The sequence below is a fragment of the Danio aesculapii genome, chromosome 9, assembly GCF_903798145.1.
Source record: "Danio aesculapii chromosome 9, fDanAes4.1, whole genome shotgun sequence".
Lineage (NCBI taxonomy): Eukaryota > Metazoa > Chordata > Actinopteri > Cypriniformes > Danionidae > Danio > Danio aesculapii.
This window is the reverse complement of record NC_079443.1, coordinates 8,195,162-8,219,504: the sequence shown is the minus strand read 5'-3', so window position 1 is coordinate 8,219,504 and position 24,343 is coordinate 8,195,162. Positions and strand designations below refer to the sequence as shown.

The window sequence follows — 24,343 nt, the reverse complement described above, 5'->3', positions numbered from 1 at the left end:
ATCTTACCCGAGCTGTGACTTCGTGCTCGAGTCACGTCACTGCCCCCCCCCAGCCCAGCTATATTTGCATGTGCACGAAGCAAACGTGGACGCATCCGCGTGCGCTTTCGCACCCAATGCATACACATGCGAGTGATGCGGACATGCGTCCGCCTACATCCACGCATTAACGTTCAGCCGGCACCCCTTTGCCTAACCTCTAGTGGGAGTCTTCACCGCCAACCGACTCCCGCTAGAACCAGCCTTTAATAGCTCATGGCCCGAGCTGTGACTTCGAGTCACGTCACTGCCCCCTAGCCAACCCAGCTTAATTTGCATGCGCACGTGCATGTGGCAGACAGGTACACATTCACGTGGTAGTCTACGTTTGCATACACACATGCAGGCATGTATGCGCGTGTGCGTGCCGGTGACGTGTGCGTGTGGCCTGATACTCCCATATGTCTGGGCGCATGTCATACAAGGCTGGCCCCCCAATCTCACCCTCTAGCAGGAGTCTTCACCGCCCACTCCCTTCTCCCCGACTCCCGTTAGAGCTCAGCCTTTAATAGCTCAACAGTCCGAGCTGTGACTTCGAGCTCGAGTCACGTCACTACCCCTCCCAAGCCCTAGATTAACCCCCCCTTTTTATGCTTACATGCCCGTTCACATATGTATGTATGATTTTGTGAGCGCGTGCGTGCGTGGGTTCAGTATGTATGTGTGTATCCATGTACGTACATGCATATGTATGTACGTATGTGAGTGCAGTGTGCGCATACGTGCGCACACATGTGCGTAAAGATTTGTATGCATATACTAATATATGTCCTTTCTTCCTTCCATACTGCCATATCCAGCAGCCGGATATACCATCCCTTTTGCCTTTTGGGGGGCGTTCTCCGAATACACGGCTGCTGTCCCGAGTTGATTTGCATTTTGGGGGACATTCGAGAAACACCTGATCTCGTGTCCCTCCTAATGCTCATTAACCAGGCGGGAGCCTTGGGCTCATCTATCTCCGAGCTCAGGGTTCTCTCCCGGGACAGCATGCCAAACCTGCTATTATAGTTGAGCATTATCTAAGTGCGAACTCTTGAAGGGAAGTTTCATAAACAAGTTTCGAGAGGAACACGTGATATGATCAACTTCAGCTGATCCTCATCACTAATCATTAGCTAGCCTATCGGAGCACTCCAAAACTACTATATATATTCTAGCTAAACTTCATTCCCTATCTCTGTTTTCGGAACCCCCCCCCCTCCCAACCCCCCCTATCCTTACATTATCCCTCCTCCTCTTTGATCGGGCAACACGGTGGCTCAGTGATTAGCACTGTTGCCTCGCAGCAAGAGGGCCACAGGTTCAAGGCCCATTCGAACCAGTTGACATTCCCTGCGCGGAGTTTACATGTTCTCCCCGTGTTTGCGTGGGTTTTCTCCGGGTCCTCCGGTTTCCTCCCACAGTTCAAAAAACATGTATATAAGTGAATCAGAATACAGTCACAAGCACCCAGCGTATACATGCCTAACCAACCAGCCAGAAGCGGGGGGGACATTCGAGAAACACCTGATCTCGTGTCCCTCCTAATGCTCATTAACCAGGCGGGAGCCTTGGGCTCATCTATCTCCGAGCTCAGGGTTCTCTCCCGGGACAGCATGCCAAACCTGCTATTATAGTTGAGCATTATCTAAGTGCGAACTCTTGAAATTCATGTTTAAAAAATAAAACCAGACAAATAAAATGTACATTTTGGGAGAAAAAATATGCTAAAAATTAGACTTATATTCGGAAAATACTGTACTATTATGTGTAATGTTATTAATTCATATTTAATTGTATCACTTGTAATAAATTAAATATGAGCGAAAGGTTATCCTGAGATGGAAATTACAAATTACAAATTTCTATTTGAATGTATTTTAAAATGAATGCAATTTATTTCTGTAGCTCAGAAATAAAGCAGAATTTTCACTAGGTCTGTAACAATGTCTACTTTTTTGTTATATATAATAATATATTGCGATAAACGATATTAATGTCGTTTTAAGACTATTTGTATGCCACTCATTACATAGTGCCAAAATGACTATATAATATCACGATGCAAGTACACTCTTCCAAAGAACACTTAATATTTCATTCTTAAGAATATTTCATTTAATTCTAGTCACTTCAACAATTTCATAATTAGGCATTGCAATCAAAATGTGAAAACTCATGTCCAAAACAAAATAATAATAAGTGTTAACAAAAAAGTACAAGGTAAAAAGTAACAGAGGCTGCGACATCAGATTTATATTCAGTTGTCAGACACCCATGAAAATAAACTATAGTAATTTATAGTAAATACTATAGTGTTTTTTTAACCATACTGACACTGACACCTCCAATAGAACTAGGTTGTGCAATCAGTTTTTATGTCTGGGCGATATAATATAATATATTATGATAAGTCGATATAATGATGAGTCAATATCTTGATTATTGTGACAGGCTTAATATCCACCATCATTACTCCATTAATAAGTGTCAAAAAATCCTTCAAAAATCACTCTAATATGATCATTTTCATTTAAGAAACAATGACTATTTTTATTATTAATGATAAAATCAGTCATGCAGCTTAATATTTTTGTGGCATTTATATAACATCCAATATGATTCTCTATATTGCTTCTGCCATGAACCGTTGGGTGTTTAACAAGGTTACTTTATTAAAAGAAATATTATTTACTTTATTAATAGCCACTTCATTAACAAATAGTTTGTGAAATAATTCAAATAATTTTACAAGCTGCACTAGTCATGGATTCTTGTAAAAAAAATTCAGGTGGTGATCAGCAAACTACAGTTGAAGTCAGAATTATTAGCATCCCCCTTTTTGATCTTTTTAAAATATTTTCCAAATGATGTTCAACAGAGCAAGGAAATTTTCACAGTATGTCTGATAATATTTTTTCTTCTGGAGAAAGTCTTATTTGTTTTATTTCGGCTAGAATAAAAGCAGTTTTTATTTTTTTTTAAAAAACATTTAAGGCCAATATTATTAGCCCATTTCAGCTATATATTTTTTCGATAGTCTACAAAAAACAATCGTTATACAATAACTTGCCTAATTACCCTAACCTGTCTAGTTAACCTAATTAACCTAGTTAAGGCTTTAAATGCCACTTTAAGCTCTATAGAAGTGTCTTGAAAAATATCTAGTCAAATATTATTTACTGTCATCATGGCAAAGATAAAATAAATCAGTTATAAGAAATGAGTTATTAAAACTATTATGATTAGAAATGTGTCGAAAAAAATCTTCTCTGTTAAACAGAAATTGGGGAAAAAAATAAACAGGGGGGCTAATAATTCTGACTTCAACTGTATCTATCTATTAATTCATTCACATTTCATTAAAGGTCCTGTGAAGTGCTTTGAAATGTCCATTGTTTGATGTAATCTAAACCAAAACACGAAGAGAGGATGGGACATAGAGTAGCTCCTCCCCTTTTTAAAAAAAACACCCAATTGTGTTTCAAGAGGACGGGGCATGTCAGACACTAGAGAGCATTTGATTGGTTATGATGTGATGAGAAACTGTAGTGTGAGTTGACGTAAATAAAACCATTGATCCCTTTGGGCGTAAGTGACAAACTACAAGCTTTACATGTTGATATCCGATTTATATCTTCTAAACGCAAATTTTGCCACTGTTTTGGAGCACACTACCTTATAATTATCTTAAAAACGAACAATACTAATACTGCCATTTAAAATAACTTAATTTTCATTTCAGGGGACCTTTAACTGTGGCATCTACAGCAGCCTGACTAAGAGCCGCAATCTACATCCTGTCCCAGATTTAATGACAACACTTAATGTTGATGCTTTGCAAGACTAAACAGTCTTTGTGGAAAGTATGAGGCAGAACTGCTGGAACCCTTGAGATAAAACATTTCAAATCTTTTTTTAAAAGGGAATAAAAGTTGTGAAATAATCTAAGGGACATGTCTTATGTAGCATGACATAAGAAGAATATGTAGCCTAGAAAAAAACAAAGTGTATTAATGCGAATCTTGTGCATCTGTTGATATTGATATGAATGAAACGTAAGATTAAAGTCTTATCTATTCATCATTATCTTGAAATAGGAAAGTAAATGCAATAGTCGCTTACTAATATCTGCAATGTTGATCTGTGATTATAACTAAGAAGGAAACCATAGTTTAACCATACAGTGAATGCATTTATTTTAAAGGCATGTGACTGTGAAAGACTTCAAGTTAATTTAAACCATTTGAGCACAAGAAATGCTAAAATATGTAGCTTTAACAAAGATTTTTTTTTATTACAATGAAGACTATACAGTGTTATTTTACATTTAAATACTTTGTTTTATTACATTACATTGTTATGTTTACCTCAACACCATTAGAATGTCCAGAAAACAATAACGCAGAGTCTATTTCGTTTGTATCTTTGTTCTATTGTGCTCATGTATGCTTGTTATTTGTTAATTATGCTTTGGAGAAATGCACTCTCTACAAAATGATCACAATGTATAATTATTATGAATTCCAAATAGAGTTATTTAAATCATCTTTCAAAAAGACATTAATATCGCTACAGATAATCTCAGAGAAACACAACATATTGTAATGTCAGTTTTTTCCAATATCATGCAGCTCTTCAACTGGTAATATACGCTATCTTTAGATTACTTTAGAAAAACTAGTAAAGATTTCACAGCAAAATTACCTGAAGGTGGAATTCGTCAACAAATATTCAATCAAAGTTTTGTTTATGTTCATCATTTAGCAGTCTTCAAAATATTTGCCAGCAGCTAGCTCTTAGCAACTCACACATGGTCGCCCACTGAAGCTAAGCAGTGCTGCGCCTGATCAGTACCTGGATGGAAGACCACATGCCGGAAATGGTGATAATGAGACCTGTAGGGGGCACTCAACCTGTGGTCTATGTGGGCCCTAACGCCCCAGTATAGTGAAGGGGACTCTATACTGCTCAGTGAGCACCGTCTTTAGGATGAGACGTTAAACCGAGGTACAGACTCTCTGTGGGCATTAAAAGTGCCAGGATGTCCTTCGAAAAAGAGCATAATGGCCAAATGTACCCACTAGCCTCAATTCATCATGGCTTCTAAACCCTACCCATATCATAATTGGCTTCATCACTCTCCTTTCCACCAATCAGCGGGTGTGTGGTGTGCAGTTGTGTCATTCAAGTGGATGTTGCACACTGGTTGTGTATGAGGTGATTCCCCCCAAAAATGTGTAAAATCGCTTTGAGTGTCCAGAAAAGCAGTATGTAAATGTAAGGAATTATTCAAATATGTTCATAGATTATGCTACAGTACAGCCTTAAAGAGATAATTCAACCAAAAATGTTGTTTCTGTCATCATTTAGGCCCGATCCCCTGAAACAGAGTGTGAAGGGGGAAGGGCTTCAAAATTTACCCCTAAGAAATGGGACACTACAACAACACCTGCACACGTCATCATACTGTATGTCGTCGAGGGCTCTTACTTCATATGAGATTAACAACGGCAAGTGCTATTATTCCAGTTGAGTTATCTTTTGTTATTTATCTTTAGGAAATCACAGAAAACGACGATTTCATGTGATCATAACGATACAATGTGGCAATAAGATCGTAACTGTAGTGTGCATTTACACCGTGGCCATATTCATCTATGTAAACACAAGAAAACAACATTATGGTATAGCAGACAGTGTCGAGAGACAGATGTGAAAGTATGTTGTGTGTGGGTCTACTATAGGAGTTATTTCTATGAATTATAGATAGCTTTTGTTAAAGCATGACCATAAAACATAAACGCCTTTATAAATGTATTCAAACATATGTTTGTTTGTTTGTTGTAAAAATTCCCAATAATGCCAAAAAATATTAATTTGTGCATCTCCTGACTCTCCTGTGCAGCCATGTTGCCGTTGTCTAGATACGATCTCGTGATTGGAAATCGGGCCCGATCACGCAGTTTCAGAATCGCACACACACATTTTTTATATTTATATTTTTGAACACATCTATAGTTATGTTGTGGCACAGAGTTAGACCTCTTTCTTGACTGACACACAGAAACAGCGACGCATGCGGCATGAGAGATGCTATTGGTTAAATGCTGGCAAAGTAGTACACAGAAGCAGCTTGAAGTGGAAAGAGCGAGTATGTTTGCAGTCTGTAGATATTCTAAAGTTGATGATGACAACATTGCCATAGCAAACTGTGAGATATGTAAACTTAGGTTTGCCTGCCAGGTATTTTAAGTTGAGGTGCTGTTTGTTTTTATATTAGATTTTTTTTTATATTTACTGTTGTGCTAAAGTCCAAAAGTGAAGAATTTATATTTATTACTTCATTGTTCAAGCTACCTCACAGAAGTGCTCTGGTTGTTAATGTTAATGAGTTGTTGACTGTTAAAATAAGGTGAATTAAATAAGAAATAAGGAACATCCTGGATCTGTTTCTTCGCTCATCTTTATTCTTTTTTATGTATTATAGAAGTATCGGATTGGGTTTCGGTATCAGTAAATACTCAAAATCAAATGCTTCGGACTCGACATTCCTAGTTTTATATGGTGTATTCTGGGAAATTTTTGGTTTCTAGGTCCTAGAAAATCTCCCTGAAAACTCACCCCTGACTTCTTCAAAAATCTAATTGAGTTTTTTGTTTTGTTCTGTTGAACACAAAGGAAGATATTTTAAAGAGTGCTGGAAACCTGTAACCATTGACTTCAATAGTACTTGTTACTTCTGCTATCAGTGTCGAAAGAAACAGTAACCGTTGACTTCCATCTTACTAGTTTTTTTTCTACCATTAAATTGGTAATTGGTTACAGGTTTCCAAAATTCTCCAAAGAAAATCTTCTTTTGACTTCAACAGAACCAAATAAAATCTGGTGTTGAGTAAATTATGACAGAATTTTGATTTTGGGCTAAAATATCTCTATAATATAACTGTAAATGACCAAAAGCGCCCATAACCAGCAGAGCTAAGCAAGAAAAAAAATAACGGTGAAAAAATAAACAGTTCTCAGAAAGCCTGTGAGACGTAAGTGATTAGACATGCATAAAAAAAAACAAGATGGAAATGAAAGCTCAGATAGGGTGTTTTGGCCCCTTAAGCAAAGAGGAGAACTGCAAAGGGGCCACATTACATTCCTCAAGTGAAATGATTTTTCAATTAGTGTGTGAACTGCATTTCGGAAAAGGAGGAAGGGGGGTCTATCAGAGGAGGGGTCTCAGATTCAATCAGTTCAGCTGTAGACGGAGGGCACTGTGCGAATGTGTTGAGGGGGGTTTGGCGTCACCGCAAGAGAATCTCTCTCTCTCTCTCTCTCTCTCCCTCTCTCTCTCTCTTTCCTCCCCCTCCCCAGACGTATGCTCCTGGAGCCAACCAGAGACACATTGTTTAGTCTAAATCCTGCCAGTGCAGAGCTACACACTCCAGACCCCCGCCACACACACATAAACAACAGGAAATGCACTACAGAAAACAACAGAGAACTTAAAGAGCAGCAAATCTGCTTTATTTTTGAAGTGTCACGCCACAGACGGCTGTATATACATGACACTTGCAATATGAAACGTGGGTGCCGTGTTGACATGACATGCAATACTTTGTTGCGCACATGCAATGCTCGCATGCATACAGTCAACTGCTATCAGTGTACAAATCAAAAACGTGAGAGCAAATGCTTGACAGAGAGAGAGACGGCCAACTCCCACTTCCTGCCCTCCCCCACAGACAGACGGGCAAAATTCCTTAAGGCCGGCGGAGCTCGCAGACGGAGGGGGGGGGGGGGGGGGGGGGGTAATGCGTAACATACATGGCAACAAACACCAGCGCTGTGGCAAGACTACAGTGTGTTTCAAAGAAAATATCAGGAAATATCAAAGAGCGTCACGTCTGCGCTAATTTGCACAGGTTTTATTGCTCCGCACAGATAATTATCTTTGCTCGTCAAATGCTCAAATTAGATTGACGGAGAGCCTCAAAGGAAAGGACATTAAGACCAGACGTTTGAAATCATATATTTGGGTAATTACAGAACGGGATCCAACATTACACTTCTCTGAGTGTAATCTGACGTTAACTCCTTCAGACTGATGAAAAGGCAGATATGAGAAAGCAAGAGCACCAGCTTTAAAGTAGCAACTTAAGCAATATATATATATATATATATATATATATATATATATATATATATATATATATATATATATATATATATATATATATATATATATATATATATACATACACTCACCTACCACTTTAGTAGGTACACCTTACTAGTACCGGGTTGGACCCCCTTTTTGCCTTCAGAACTGCCTTAATCCTTTATGGCATAGATTCAACAAGGTATGAAATATTCCTCAGAGATTTTGGTCCATATTGACATGATAGCATCACACTGTTGCTGCAGATTTGTTGGCTGCACATCCATGATGCGAATCTCCTGTTCCACAACAACCCAAAGGTGCTCTATTGGCAAGTTTGGCAAGTTTATTTATATAGCACATTTCATACACAGTGGCAATTCAAAGAGCTTTCTACATAAACAGGAAAAAAAGAAAAGTATAAATAAAATAGAAAAAAATATATAAAAACACATGAAAATAGCAAAAAGACAGTTTTTCCATATTCCAAAACACTGGTGTATCATATTTTCTCATTTTACTCTGTGACTCTGTTTACTTCTGGAAGTAAATCGCACGGCCCCTGATTTCAACCCCCCCTATTGGATTGAGATCTGGTGACTGTGGGGGTCATTTGAGTACAGTGTCATGTTTAAGAAACCAGACTGAGATGATTCTATCATCCATTATTCCAAAATGGATTAAATTCATTTATTTCCTTAAAATTCTACACATAATACCTCATAATGACAATTGTAAATTGTTGCAGATTCAAAAATAAAAAACTTGAAAAAAATCACATATACACAAGTATTCACAGCCTTTGCCGTGAAGCTCTAAATTGAGCTCAGTTACATTCTGTTTCCACTGATCATTCAGCAGCTTAATTGGAGTTCACCAATGATAAATTCAGTTGATTGGACATAATTTGAAAAGGCATACCCCTGTCTTTATAAGGTCCCAGGGTTGACAGTGCATGTCAAAGCACAAACCAAGCATGAAGACAAAGGAATTGTCTGTAGACCTCCGAGACAGGATTGTCCCAAGGCACAAGGCTGGGGAAGGTTACTGAAAAATGTCTGCTGCTCTGAAAGTTCCAATGAGCACAGTGGCCTCCATCATCCGTCAGTGGAAGATGTTTGGAACCACCAGGACTCTTCCTAGAGCTGGCCGGCCATCAGTGATGGGGGGAGAAGGGCCTTAGTCAGGGAGGTGATCAATAACCCGATGGTCACTCTGTCTGAGCTCCAGCGTTCTTCTGTGGAGAGAGAAGAACCTTACAGAAGGACAACCATCTGTGCAGCAATCCACCAATCAGGAGTGTATGGTAGAGTGGCCAGACAGAAGCCACTCCCCATCTGGAATTTGCCAAAAGGCATCTGAAGGACTCTCAGACCAAAAGAAACAAAATTCTCTGGTCTGATGAGACTAAAATTGAACTCTTTGGAGTGAATGCCAGGCGTTATGTTTGGAGAAAACCAGGCACTAATCATCACCAAGCTAATACCATCCCTACAGTGAAGCATGGTGGTGGCAGCATCATGCTGTGGGGATGTTTTTAAGAAGCAGGAACTGGAAGACTAGTCCGGATAGAGGGAAAGATCAATTCAGCAATGCACAGAGACATACCGAATGAAAACCTGCTTCAGAGTGCTTTTAACCTCAGACTGGGGCGACGGTTCATCTTCCAGCAAAACAATACTTATGTACAAGTAATTTTTCTGGTGTTTTATTTTTAATAAATTTGCAACAATTTCAAAAAATCTTTTTTCACATTGTCATTATGGGGTATTGTGTGTAGAATTTTGAGGAAATAAATGAATTTAATCCATTTTGGAATAAGGCTGTAACATAAAAAACTGTGGAAAAAGTGAAGCGCTATGAATACTTTCCGGATGCACTGTAAACATGCATAAAACTTGTCAAGAATAAATGTAAATCATACTAGTCTAAAAGCACAAAGCATTAGATTTATTTTCAAATAAAACAAAAATGACAAAGCCTGAGGAATTCTGCCACTCTAAGTGAACTAAGCTTGTCGTCTGGCAGCAGGTTTAGATATTGTGTCCAAGATAAGACACAAGGTCAAGATACAGGCTTGCTCGTGTCTCAAACATAGAGCACAGCCCATTATCTAGTAATTGAAGCACAGTACTGGATGCTCCACAGAACGTCCTTGATCAAGAACACAATACCTCTCTTCATGGCCCAGCTAGAATCTCATACCAGAGCCTGTTGTCTCTGAAAAGTGCCAAGTGCTGCATATGAACCATCCAGAGCCTTAATGGTCATGTTACACACATATGTGTGTGTGTGTGAGAGAGAGTAATGAGTGCTGATGGGCTCAGCAGAGTGGCAAAAGATCCATAGCTTCACGCTTTTTTGCAGCGGTCACAGACGGGGTAATGGCTCTCACACGCAGCACAACCTCCCCTTCATCTTAATCTTTTCCATGCTCGACAAACCGTCCTCTCGTTGGTTTCTGCAGGGCCCAATCCCTACCGTGGCACATTACAGCAATAAACCCTCTCGAGTGAAACTAACTACCCGTCTAAGGTCTAACTTGGATCTAAATCACTGTGGCAGCTCCTAACAGTTTTAAAATGAGCCTGTGATGAGACCTCGAACGGGTTTACCAGCATGGCTAGGCAAGACTACACTTTTAATTACCATGTCTGTCTCCACTGTAACCTCATCGTGTGGTCTTACCTCCGTAGTTACAACCGCAAAAGCTGAAATCACATTCCTCGCAGGACATTGAGGATCAGCTCAATGAAAGTTTTTGTTCTAGAGATTGACTAAAAGGGGGCTTTCGGGCTGGTAGTTATAAGAACTTAGTTATAGGAACTAGCGACCAGGTTCCTCCAGGACAATTTTTTTGTTTCATTCATACCCCAAGCATGCAGAAATTCTGAAGAGACATCAAGCACATTATTTAACATTAGCTTAAACTTGAATATGCTGTGGCATGAATAGTCCTGTCTTATTTTTTTGTTGTGTGATGTGGATGTTATGCAATTGAATGAGCAAAAAGCAGGACTATGTGACCAAACACAACTTGACATGTTAGTACATATCATCAGCAAGGCCTCACAGATGAAGACAACTTTTTGTGTACGTCCTGTAATACTGTAAAAAAACAAACAGCAATACATTTACATCATTGATAGTTCTTGTTATGTTGGATTAGACCCAACTCTGAAGTAGAAATTTATTTTCCTCCCAAAAGTGTTCACATAACAAAATATTTTCCTAGTTCATTCTGTGTGAACATTCCAAAAAGCAAATCTTTCTTCTGCCAAACAGTATAGGAACAATAGTTATTGGATTAGTTATAGAAACGTTCCTCTAAAGTATTGATGTGCCATGTGGAATTAACTATATGAAATTGAGAATCAAAGCTAAAGCTATGACTCATAATAAATAACTGCAAGTGCAGGCTCTGAATTTAGCTTTTCCATTTCTCAGAAAGCAATGCCAGGTTATTTTGTGACCAGAAATGACCTGGATTAATATAATGAAAGATATTTTGTTGATGCACTTATATATATGCATACAGTGGGGGAAATTAGTATCAACACGTCACCATTTTTCTCAGAAAACATATTTCTAAGGGTGCTGTTGACTTGACATATTCACCAGATGTTGATTACAACCAACGAAATCTACATATGCAAAGAAAACAAATCTAATTAGTTTACAAATGAAGTTATGTGTTATAAAATTAAACGACACAGGGACAAAGTATTGGACACATGAAGAAAGGAAGGTGTAGAAAGGCAGTGAAAGCCCAGACAGCAGCTGAAATCTCTCAGTAGTTATTCAGCAACCCTCCGCCCTCCATCGGGTGTAAATTAATATGAGCTACTTCAGTCCAACATTTACATTATCAGGATGATGAAGATAAAACCAGAGTGGACATTTCAGCAAGACTATGTTCCAAGACACAGCCAAGGAAACTGTCAAATGGTTTTGGAAAAAGAAAATCAAGCAATATACAAATATACTCTATAGGAAACAGAGCGAAACTTATTTATATATTATTTCCTTACAATATACACACTGTATCTGTAATCAAACAGAAAAAGTACTGGCAACTCATTTCAATTACTTTAGTTTTTGTACCATAACTTACATGCCCAACCCAGACAATATCTCTTTTCAAACTACTAAAACGGCCAATAAAAGTCACTTTGCAAACCTTTTCAACATTAAAAGTTTTTCGAGCAAAGATCAAAGTCCCATTTTTTACAAGATTTTGTTTTTGAGTCTCTTATGCTCACCTAGGCTGCATTTATTTGAGCAAAAATGCATTTAAAAATATAAACAAAATGTTAAGTTGTTAATACAAAGAAACTTTAAAGTTGTATAACACCATTGGTTGTGTGACCTCAACATGGAAACCCTCCACGGGACATCCAGTTTTTTCTTGGCAACTTATGACTGGAGTCTTCTTCTAATGCAACATTTTAAATATGTTAGTCAAATGTTTTAATTTCTTAAGGAGTAAGACATTACAAACAGCTTTTAAGGAATAGCGCACAACTGACAATTTCGTGATATGCTTCTCCTTCCATCCGCAGCCTAATCTATTGTACAAGGCAGAGACTGTTATCTCATCGAGGTCAAGGCTTAAATCAAAAATACATTCCCAGCTATCAGCGGTGCTGTTGGGTCACATGAAACACCAACTACACTCAAAACATTATTTTTGCTGCTTGTTCATACTACTTATTTAAAATGAGCTGAAATAGCACAACTCATGAGATTTTTTTGGGCGACAACTTAATTGTTTTATCTTCAATTCAATTCAGTTTGTTAAGTTACCTTAATTGATTTGTGTTATGACAAAATTAATGCATTTTTACAGTGTGCCCCACAAAACTCATGTATGTAATTGCTGCTTAATTAATACGAATGCTTCAATGAATTCTTGCAAACAACATGGGGAAATATATCCATCCATCACATTCCAGAAGTCTTAGGGACTTTTCAGGGGACTTAAAACAATCGATGGTACAAGATCACATGCTTGTGATCTGATGACTAACTGCATATCCATAACAACGGGGTAAACAGTCTCTAATGGCTGTGGCTGACACACAGCATGGTCGAACTGATCTATATAAAAGCAAGAGAGAAGAAACAGACATCAAAACACCCTCTCTGAATGTTCCCCAGTCTGTGTGTGATTTATGCACAGCCTTGTTTTTAACTTGACTGTGCACTCCATTGCTGCCAACGTTTAAATAAAATGAAATAGCAAAATTTGAGTCCTAATAAAACTCGAAAACGAAATCAACAACTAAAAAAACAAAAAAATATTTCCAAATGTCCCAAAAAGCACCTGCTTCTGTACATAATGACCAATGCAAAGTCAAATATCTTTAGCTTAAATTAACTAAAACTCCAGCAGAATCATTTAACTTCCATCAACAAACCACAGATGATGGAAATGAATGGAATTAATCATGTCTGGATTATTAAACCAGAATACATTTCGTACATTAATTTTTTGCATTAAAAACAGACCAAAACACAAAAAATATAAGTAAATATCAAAATTATTAGGACATGTGCCATAACAGTTGTATAACATTATAGTAGTAATAACATCTGACACAATCACTTTACTAAAGAACCAATGATAAGATCTACTTCAACTGTTTTTGGTAAATGCAGGCCACCAAAGTACTAATTTAGACTGCTCATACAATTTAAAGGGATAGTTCCCCTTAAAATTAAAATTCCCTGTTAATTTACTCACCCTCAAGCCATCAAGGGCTTCAACTTTTCTGGCTTTTTAGTTTAAACTGTGGTCCTTCTGGTTAAAATATGCAAGTCAACGGCTACAATCACTTCAAAAATTGTTATCGAAATGAATAACAGTGGCTGCTGACAATACAACTGATTGGTTTGTCCAAGAAACTAAATGTTAATTACAATATTATTGTCTTTAATCCACTGCCTCCAAAAACATCTCGAGCACGTTCACAACAGCGAGGAGTGTGTGAGCTAATGATGTTTGACAGGAAGCTCATGCTACAGACTGTCGTAAAAATGCACTCAAGGCCAGTCCTCTAAAAATCCTCTTTAATGTTCTACTGAAGAAAAGTCCTTCATATCTCGAATGGCATGAGGTTGAGTAAATTAATAGCAAATGTTATTTTGTTGGTGTTGTTGTTTGAACCAAGCCATCACAAAACCTGAAATGTAATAACAGAACTTGACCAGGTATGCAGAAATACTCTCCAGTGATAGTATAGTTTTACCTTTCCTCCCAAGATTGAGGTAAAGTTGTTTTTATATTCACAAATTCAGACTTTCTCCTTCAAAAATATAATTTCAGCAAAGTATTCTTAAGTATTCAAATTCTAAATAGTGAAATCATATTAGCAGCTAATAAATGTCTACGTACAACACGGTCAAATAAATAGTGCTAAAGTTGTTTTGAAGTCATACTTACATGTGATTTCAGGCTGAATATTCAAAGTAGCCTACCATGGTGTACAACATAGGAAGCATGTGACAAGTTGTTACTGAACGAATGTACCAATGTAAAACCAACTTTACCTCAATCAAGTACCACTAAGCATCTACTTGTGTGGTAAACAACTCCAAAGTAAATCCACTTTGGTTTAACGGGACTGACAAAAAGAGGACACCCTTTAAGACGTTGCAAATGAACACTAACGCAGAAAAGCAATACGAAACAAGACGATCCCATTCATATTTGGGCTGCAAAATCGATTCAGTTCACTTCGCATTACAGTGTGCAGCGCTGAGTGATACGAACAACACACACTTAAGCCCAAAATAATGTAACATGGACTCTGGATGCACACAGTTAAAAGGTTCAAATGTAGATCTGAGGTATATTTACCAGCCACAGCACTGAGCAGAAGCATTGAGAAGAGCCCGAGTGGCAGTACTGCTGTCCGGTTTAAGATCCGCACTCTCATCCTGCTGCCGCTTCTGGATGAATTCTGCTCCAAAAAAAAGTTCCAGTAACTAGATTTTCTTATCCCCCCTTCTTCTTTCTATCGACCGAAGTTCAAGCTCATGTGCACGGAGCGAATAGTCCGAAACGACTAGTGCAGATGAAGATTTGGAGGCAGCGCATGATTTTAGATGCCTTTGGTTTTGATAAACAGCTTATAAACGCATTTTCTCCATGCTGGTTCGGAGTTTGAGCGCTTATATATTTTATACAATATGTATAATACACTTCCTCACATGTCTTAAAAATAAAATAAGAGGTCTCAAAGCCTTCTGTGACCGCGTCTCTCTGGTTGTCGTCTGTGTTTATAAACAAGATTTAGTTTCGATGTAATATTTGGTTCTGGTCCAGATGCTCGAGCTCAGGATCTCAATATGGGTCAGGTTTCTTGGTGTCAGTCCGCTTCAGTCGATGTTTAGCTTCACGAGCTGACGACATGTCCGACATTTCCCGACTGTGCCCGGTTTTATTCCTGCATTAGCCCTGAAATTATGTCTCTGAAATGAAGCAAACCTGCGGCAGAAGGCGTCGAGCTCAAGCGGCCGAACAGGAGCGACATTGAGTCCGATCCAAAGCGACAGAGGCCTGTAATGAACAGCGCGGCGACTGTCGGTAGACTGTGTGATGGTCGTTAAACTGATTGCTGGTCGGTCAGGGTCTCTTCGGTTAAATTAGTGCTTTTCTCCCCGTTGTGGATGATTATCGCCCCGCGGATCGTGTCGAGCTCCCGCGGCCGCTCTCGGTAACTTCAGCTCCGCCTAGAGCAGACAGATGAAGGGCAGCCAGTCCTCCTCCTCCACCCCCACCTCTCTCTCTCTCTCTCTCCCTCTCTCTCTCTTCCAATCCAATTCGATTTTAAGTTGTCTGTCATGCTTTCTTTTTCCATCCCAACCTTACAAATCCACCATCACAATAGTTTAGCCCAAACATGCAACATTTATGATTACTATTGCTGGGTAATTCGTTTCACACAAACCAAAACTGTTCACGCAAATTCCTAGATTGTTTTTAGTCAAACTCCATGGTATTATTGGAAATTTAAATAGCCTGTCTGCTATTACAGTATTTTTGTACTTTTTATATATGCCAAATATATATGTGGAAGGCATCTATCAAAATCTTTATGACCAGCAGAACACATTTGAACAGGTTGAAATAATCCATAATTTATCCATATTTAACCTTAATATCTCAATCTAATCTCGCATTAGGACAAAAACAATTAAAAATTCTTTACAATATTGCTGCTTTCACAATATTGTGCATCACAACAAGTGAAAATCAAGTGAAAAAAATTATATGCGTGTATAACCCCACTGGTCCGACACCACCCAACCCGCTCCAAGCTTGAATCAAACTGGTGACCTTCCACATGGGAGTTGGTTGCTCCACCAAGGAGGCTAAAGACCATGGCTTCTAGAGCACCTTTAGAGGTCAGAGGAGTGAGGTTTACCTGCGCAGCATTTTACTAGCTGGCCTCCGCTACACTCACCCCCTAAACCTCACTCCCATCCGGGTCACGGCACCAATGTAACTCCGCCGGGCATACACTACTCAACCTGTTCTGAGCTAGGATCGAACTGGCAACTTTCCGCATGGGAGTCGGTTGCTCTAGAAGGCTAAAGAACATGGCCTCTAGTGTCTTTCACTAGAGCACCTTTTGAGGTCAGAGGAGTGAGGTTTACATGAAATTAGTATAATTACGTGGGAATTACCTTGGTATTACAATTTTGAGGTGGTTTATGAGGACATGCCCTGTGTCCTCGTAATTCAAAACTAAAAAATCATTTCTTAGCGAGGTTTTCTGTGAAGTTAAGTTCAGGGGTAGTGTTAATATGGCAGTTTTACAGTATAAAATACATTACGCCAATGGAAAGTCTTCATAAACCACCAAAATTCATGTGTGCATCAATCTAATGGATTTAAACATGTAGATGTAGTCAAGACCGCTTATAGCACATGTATATTGCAGAGATGTCTGTTTGATGTTTGTGTTTACATCCGGAAGACATATTTATGTGCACTCTTAGTGCTGGTTTGCAGCCGGAAGGGCATCCGGCACATAAAACATATGCCAAAGCAATTGGCGGTTCATTCGGCTGTGGCAACCCCTGATAAATCACCAGGGACTAAGCTGAAGGAAAGTGAGTGAGATGTATTTATTAGAGCATTTGCTCATCTACACAACGTCTAGAAGTCAATTTGCAGATGTCTTTAAGATGTTTGAAAAGGTAGAATGTTCATTCAGCAGACCTTCTTCAGACCTTTGAACACAGAGGATGTTTTCCAGACTAAACAGTTTTTAAATACATCTGCAGCAGACATGCTAAAAATAAATAAAGTTATGCTGAAGTTCAAAACAAGCACCAAAATGAGGATGAAATGTGTTTCTAGTAGAGAGTTTATGTCAGATAGGCTGGACTGAGTATTTCAGAAACTGCTGAACCGGGATGTTCACTTGTGATGCACAATATCTCAATATTGTCATTTTTATGTCATTGTTTTCTACCTAATAAGAAATTATTATTATTATTACTTCAGCTTGTATTGAAAGCTTGTTCTAAATGTGTGCTGTCTGCTGGCAATGAGGGTTTTGACTGGTGGTGCTTTTGCACATATTAATACATGGTTTAACAGAGTTAGATGTCAGCACTGTGGGAGTTTCCATTATAGGACGTAGAGACGATTCTGCAATTGCAATTTGAAAACGATTCATAGAAAACAAAGATCTAGATGTTTTCTTGCTGTTTTTCCTTTGTTTTAGTATTCAGAGTAAAAACAGCATGCATTTATTCATCAGCCTACAGTGTATACATCTTTAAATTATACATATTCCAAACATAAAGTGTTATTGGTATTGGCTAAATATATATATCAATGCATCCTAACTTTTCACATACAATCATCTAGGGCAGTGTTTCTCAACCACGTTCCCGGAGGACCACCAGCTCTGCATATTTTCCATGTCTCCTTATCCAGACACACCTAATTCATATAATCAGCTCATTAGCATAGACTGAAAGACCCGTAATGGGTGTGACAGAAAAATGAGACATCCAAAACATGCAGTGTTGGTGGTCCTCCAGGAATGTGGTTGAGAAACGCTGATCTACAATTTACAAAAAGAGAAAGCATTAGCAATTTAAGTAAGTTTTATGTTATTTAAATTACTACAACTGCTAAAAAATATTTAGTTTACCTTTCAGTGACTATTTTTTCTGACATAGACATTTTGGAAACACTTTATGTTACTGAACGAGCTTGAAAACAAGCATCTTTGTCAAAACTACAGCAGAAATAAGTGGAAATGTATCTTATCCATTATAGTGGTGCTTCTGAAAGCTTCTTGAAGCGTAAGAATATTTAAAACTGCTTGAAGGAAATCTTATGATTATTTATGTTGATCTTATTGTAGTAACATCTAGATTACCATATTAACTATGCTATGTGTTAAATCCTTTGCCATTTGTCATTGCTCTTAATTTGTTTCCCAATCCTGTACTTATTTGTTTAAGACACAGCCTCATAGTGCCTTCACGAGTGAAAATCATGACAACCAAGCACCCAAACAGTCTTAGTTTTCCATCCATCTTATATTTCACATGGTATGGCCATTTGTAAACTGAATGTGTCTGCCTTACAATGTCACTCGCTTCCAGCTATTTTAAGTTGTACAAAACAGCTCAATATGCTGCTCGTATTTCTCATTCCATATTATTTTACAGCATTGTCTTAGTGGATTGTACCACAACATAATTTACTGCGCTTTGATATTTAATCTCATTATTACCCAATAACGGCCAATGAATCAGAACTCTCGCACATTATCGGAAAACAGTTTGTGTTGAAAAATAAGATGCATTTCGTCAATTTTTATAGATTAAATCTAGGATTAAATATGACCTGCTTATGTTTTTATAAACTGCACTCACATAAGCAACTGAAATGTATTACAATAATAGCCATGCCAGTACATTTTAAAAGCAAAGGTTATTGTAATAACTTATTTGGCATCATGAACTTGGATTGCGTGTATTTTGATTGTGCCTTTGTGTCGATACTATCAAAATTGAGCAAGATTAGATTACAAAAAAAGTAGGATTGCACATGTGGGCAACTTTTAGCCCACACGCAGTTTTCATACAAACAGCGCCCCCTGGCGACAGACACCGTCTAACAAGTTCATACGAGGTAATGACTCGCGGGAGCACCAGAGCCTTTAAATGACACAAGCCTGTTATTAAAATCAAGTGCTCAGTAATTGATTCGAACACATTCAAGACTTTCAAGCAAAGCTGTCACACATACCAGAAAGATTTGAAAGTGTGTTTTCTAATAAATTATTGTCATATTATTATGCATTCCCTGAAGATCAAACCTGGGATTGAAACAGGTTTTTTTCCAATATCAAATAGGTTTATTTAAAAAAAGAATACATTATAAAAATAGCTCATAGTATTATAACTGATTAAACAGATTGGTAATATTGCACACATTATAACACTGACAGAACAGCTTTCAAAGTACAGTAAACACGATAACAAAGCTTTCAGACATTAAAGCAGAGCTTCGCCATATGAAATAGTTGGTAGCTAATTAGTATTTTAAGAATAACTCGCATGAAAAATACATCAATACAGTAATGGTCGAAGGTTTGGAAACATTAAGTTTTGTTGATTTTATTGACATACTGCTACTATTCTACTTACAAACGGTGCTTTCATTTAATGATAAATACTAAAAGCAGCACTTTGAGATTTGCCATTTCAATCTTAAATAACTTTAAATGTATTTTATTTGTGACAAAGCAAAAGGGGTCATTATTCCAGTCTAATATGCAGATTTGTAGCTCTATTATAAACAATTAACCATAAATATTAATTAAATATTAATTAACTATAAAAACTATTTAAGATATATATACACAAACACACACATACTAAATACTACTATATCTTTACTATATTCTATTAACTACTTATATACTTAACTATTAATAATAATGGTTCTTATAATCAATGCGCATTACATTTTAGTTTTCAAATAACCACGTGTATTTGATATAACCTCTGAAAGCATTAAAATTGAAGTCATTTATTAATATATTCCTGATAAATACACAAATAGGGTACTTTTAGCATATTAACATACTGCAGTTTCCATAAAAATTATATTTTTTGAGCTGCAAATCATCATATTGGAATGATTTCTGAAGGAACATTTTACACTGAAGACTGGAGTAATGATGCTCAAAATTCTGCTTTGAAATCACAGGAATAATTACATTTTATAACATATCCATTCTTAAACCTTCTTTTAAAAAACTAAAATCTTAATGCATCCAAACTTATAATTTCAATAATTTCAAACCCTGAGTGTATAATTAACCTTAGGTTCACGGCCTAAATTACTGACTATTAGGTGCAACAATATGAACTATATAATAGTTCTTCAACATGAAGGAGTGTTTGTGTCTTTAGCTTTGGCTGAGAGTCAGTCGCAGCTCTTCCTCTCGAATGCTCCTGTCCAGTCTCTGAGTCTCAGAGTCCAGCACTGACGGGATGGGCCGCAGTGAGACGGTAGATAAAGACTCATTTAGATCCTGTCTGAGGGACATCAGACTCTGGCTGTTCTTTAGAGAGCGCTCGATGAACTCTGCCCTCTGCCGATGGTCCACCGCCAACATGAGACGAAGATGGTGAACCTAGAAAATTGGGTTTAAGCTGTAAGGCCGTTTAGATGCCAGAATACTAATGAACAGATGAAGGGTTGAAGGACAAACCTGTTCCTCCAGTTCATTGGCTCGGACTTGGAGATGCTTCAGCTTTGCCTCGTCTGTACCATCTGACTGGTCCTACATAACACAACATTGAGCTATTTTTCCTTTTTCGCTGTCAATTTACATAAGAGAGATTTAAAAATCGTTTGATTTTTGCATGTTCGTGATGATGTTAACAAAATGTATATTATATTAGGAGAAAGGCTTAGCATGATAAAATAAATAAATGGTTTCAGGGCAAGGACTACACCTAAGGCAACATAGAATTTCAAACTGCATCGTTATTCTCTCTTGAAGCAATTCTGAGCTTCGTTTTTAACAGCAGATGGCACTGTATGCTTTACAAACAGCTATGCTCTGCTTGCATCCAATTCCTTACACATACCACTTGAACCTAAGATAATTATTAACTAAGTTAGGAAAGGTTTAACTGCAAGAGTGTTGTAGTGAGCTATCTTTACATTACATCTCATGACATAACAGCCAACTTAACATTACTCACTGAACACACAAGCACTCTTCCTCATGAGCATCTGTGTGTACAATTAAAAACTAGCCTTGAGCAATATCTGCTGTTAAAAACTAGACTCGGAATTATTCCAAGAGATAATAGCGATGTATTTTGAAAATCTCAGAATCCAATCCACAATAAATTTCTCTAATAATTTTTTGGCAGAGCACAAGCAACGAAAAATCAAGCAGATAACAGTAAATAAGATATTTGAAAAAATTAAAATAGTACTACTATAGCATATGACTAAAACAAAAATAGTTGAAAGTGTGTTCTGAAATAATATTGCTTAATACATGGCTCTCTGGAATACTTGATTCTGATTGGTCGCTTTCGACATTCAGAGGCATGCCATTCCTCAATAACAATGATTTTATGGACCCTTTTCACAAGACTGTTATGATGTGTTTAACGGTCATCAGCTTCTTAAATCCTTGAAAGCTTTTAATACTTGGATTTTTAAAAAAACGTATGAACATTTATATGTATAATATCATCTTTTCATCAAATTACAAAAACGAATTACCGCTTGAGCAAGGAGTTTGTAATGCAGCGTGTATGGGCAGGACAGTAAATTTGATGTTCTCTCTACTGGTTGACGTCATCAGTCTCACACAATTTATTTTCTTTTTCTGAAAGTCTCGGTAAGACCATTATCAAGTTTTTCTTTTATTATTTCAGCAAATAGTATTGTAAAAACTTGCTGTACTCTCCCATTCTCTGCACTGTAAGTTTATCCAACTATAACAACCTCCGCTACCGAGAAACCCGAAAATGAAAATGTGAAGGGTTCATTGCTGATAATCGCAAAACATAAAATTTTAGCTACTGCCTCTGTAATAGTTCTATTACTTTGAAAATGAAATTGGAGGAATTAAAGGGATAAGTCACCCAAAACTGAATATTCTGTCATCATTTATTCACCCTGTTGAAGACAAAAAAAGGTTAAAGTAAACCTGTAACCATTGACGTCCATAGTATTTGCTTTTCCTACAATGGAAATCAACCATTATTGGTTTCAAAAATTCTTCAAAACATGATTTAAAACCACTTGAGGGTGAGTAAATAATGAATAAACTTTCATTTTTGGGTGAAATATCCCTTTAAGTACTATCAGTCCTTTAAATTTGTTGTTGTGCTCATTATTTGATGATTGTTTTGTAATGGATTTTAAGAGAACAAATGTAAAAATGTAAACAGTTTAATCCCAAATCTACATCTTTTGTCACCATTATTTATAATAATAGTGGTGATATAGAGCTGCAGTCATATAGACCATTTCAATGAGGTGATGTCAATGGCCCTTGAACATTTCCTGCTTTTTATCATACCATGTCATAACCATTATACTATGTCATAACCAGTGGTGTAAAGAGTACTGAAAAATTACTCAAGTAAAAGTACCATTACTTGATTAAAAATGTAGTGCAAGTAGAGTTATAAATATTACTCAGAGTATATAAAGTAGACCTTTCAAAAGTACTCAAGAGTAGTGAGTAATGAGTATTACGCTGTGAACGGCTGATGTAATTTGTGAATGTGTGTAAACGTAACATTCTGTAGTGCATTTAGTCATTGCCCAGCAGGCACACAATGACATAAAGATGTTAATATTAGGTTAGATTTAGGTCGTGATATCAGGTGACCAAAGTTCAATGTCTAGCCAGCGTCTAAGAACAACACTATTTTGATGTCTAATAACGACATCAAATGATGTTGATTTTTGGTTGATTTTAGATTGTGTTGGAAAGTGACCAAAATCTAAGATCAAGCCAACATCTTAAACCAATGTCATATTGACGTCAAATACTGACATTTATTCGTCAAGTATGGCAACCATAATACATCTGATACACGTCATAGTGGTAACCTCCACACATCAAGATGTACCATCATTAGATGTTGATATTTGGTTGATTTTAGGTTGGATGTTGGACATTGACTTTGGTTGACATTGGGTTCTGTAGTTAATCTGATTTTCATTCCAAACAAAATTCAACCTCCCCACAATGTTGGGGTGCAACGTCAATCTGATGTCATGTTGACGTATTGTGCCTGCTGGGTGTTTAAGCCATTTCGGTCATCATACAGTGAACATCTGTCATCTTCTCATCAGTGACATGCATTTAAACCGTCTCTGGGTCAATGCCTGTAAAGATTTTGGACATCTTCTTGGACACTTTTAATGCTTCCAAACAGTTTGCTGCAATTATAAATCGCCCATGTCATAAGATGCGGTTTAGCTTCTATGTGCGCTTTGATTGGACAGTTATTACAGGACTGATTTTTCTAATCCCAATAGACAAGAAAAATAAAGTAGTGACTGCAGGTTGAAGGAAAATAGTGGAGTAAAAGTATCAATACTGCACTAAAAATGTACTCAAGGAAAATTATAAGTACACATTTCTAAAACTTCTAAAAACATTTCTAAAACTTAGTAAATTACAATTCCTGAGAAAAACTACTCAATTACAGTAATTTGAGTATATGTAATTTGTTACGTTACACCACTGGTCATAACCGTAACTAGAGACAATTCAGTCCTATTTCCACGTTAAAACAGCTATCATAACATAATTTATCAATATATGGACCTTTTTGGAATCTCGGAAGCTAAGGAAATTAAAATGGTAAAACAGAAAATACATTAGGACCATTGTTATTGTTTACATTCCTCAAAATGGTCTATGTTTGATATACTCTTCTAGTTTGAACTCAAACATTTTTTATCTCAAATCAATATTTTGTGCTTCGTTAACTACTTATTTGGGAAGCGGTTGCATAATAAGCAAGATAATTTACAACCAGTTAGTTATTTTTATAAAATAAACCAATTCAGTGCGATTAAAAACCCTTCTGTTTTACATCAGGGGTTCCGTCAGGGTTTATTCTGGCAGGATG

At 37.2% G+C, this 24,343-nt stretch overlaps 2 protein-coding genes across 2 annotated transcripts in view; both read right to left on the bottom strand.

The window, feature by feature from the left end:
• Window positions 1-15,907, bottom strand: part of bmpr2b (bone morphogenetic protein receptor, type II b (serine/threonine kinase)) — a 161,720-nt gene extending 145,813 nt beyond the window's left edge. The window contains exon 1 of the mRNA XM_056464729.1: window positions 15,036-15,907. Coding sequence (XP_056320704.1) covers window positions 15,036-15,114 — 79 coding nt within the window. The 5' untranslated portion in view covers window positions 15,115-15,907. The remainder of the gene's footprint in view (window positions 1-15,035) is intronic.
• A 3,665-nt stretch (window positions 15,908-19,572) lies between these two features.
• The window catches only part of si:dkey-230p4.1 (rootletin), a 42,481-nt gene continuing 37,710 nt past the window's right edge, over window positions 19,573-24,343 (bottom strand). Inside the window, exons 22-23 of the mRNA XM_056464777.1 lie at window positions 20,935-21,006; window positions 19,573-20,856 (exon numbers count right to left, since the gene is read on the bottom strand). Coding sequence (XP_056320752.1) covers window positions 20,629-20,856; window positions 20,935-21,006 — 300 coding nt within the window. The 3' untranslated portion in view covers window positions 19,573-20,628. The remainder of the gene's footprint in view (window positions 20,857-20,934; window positions 21,007-24,343) is intronic.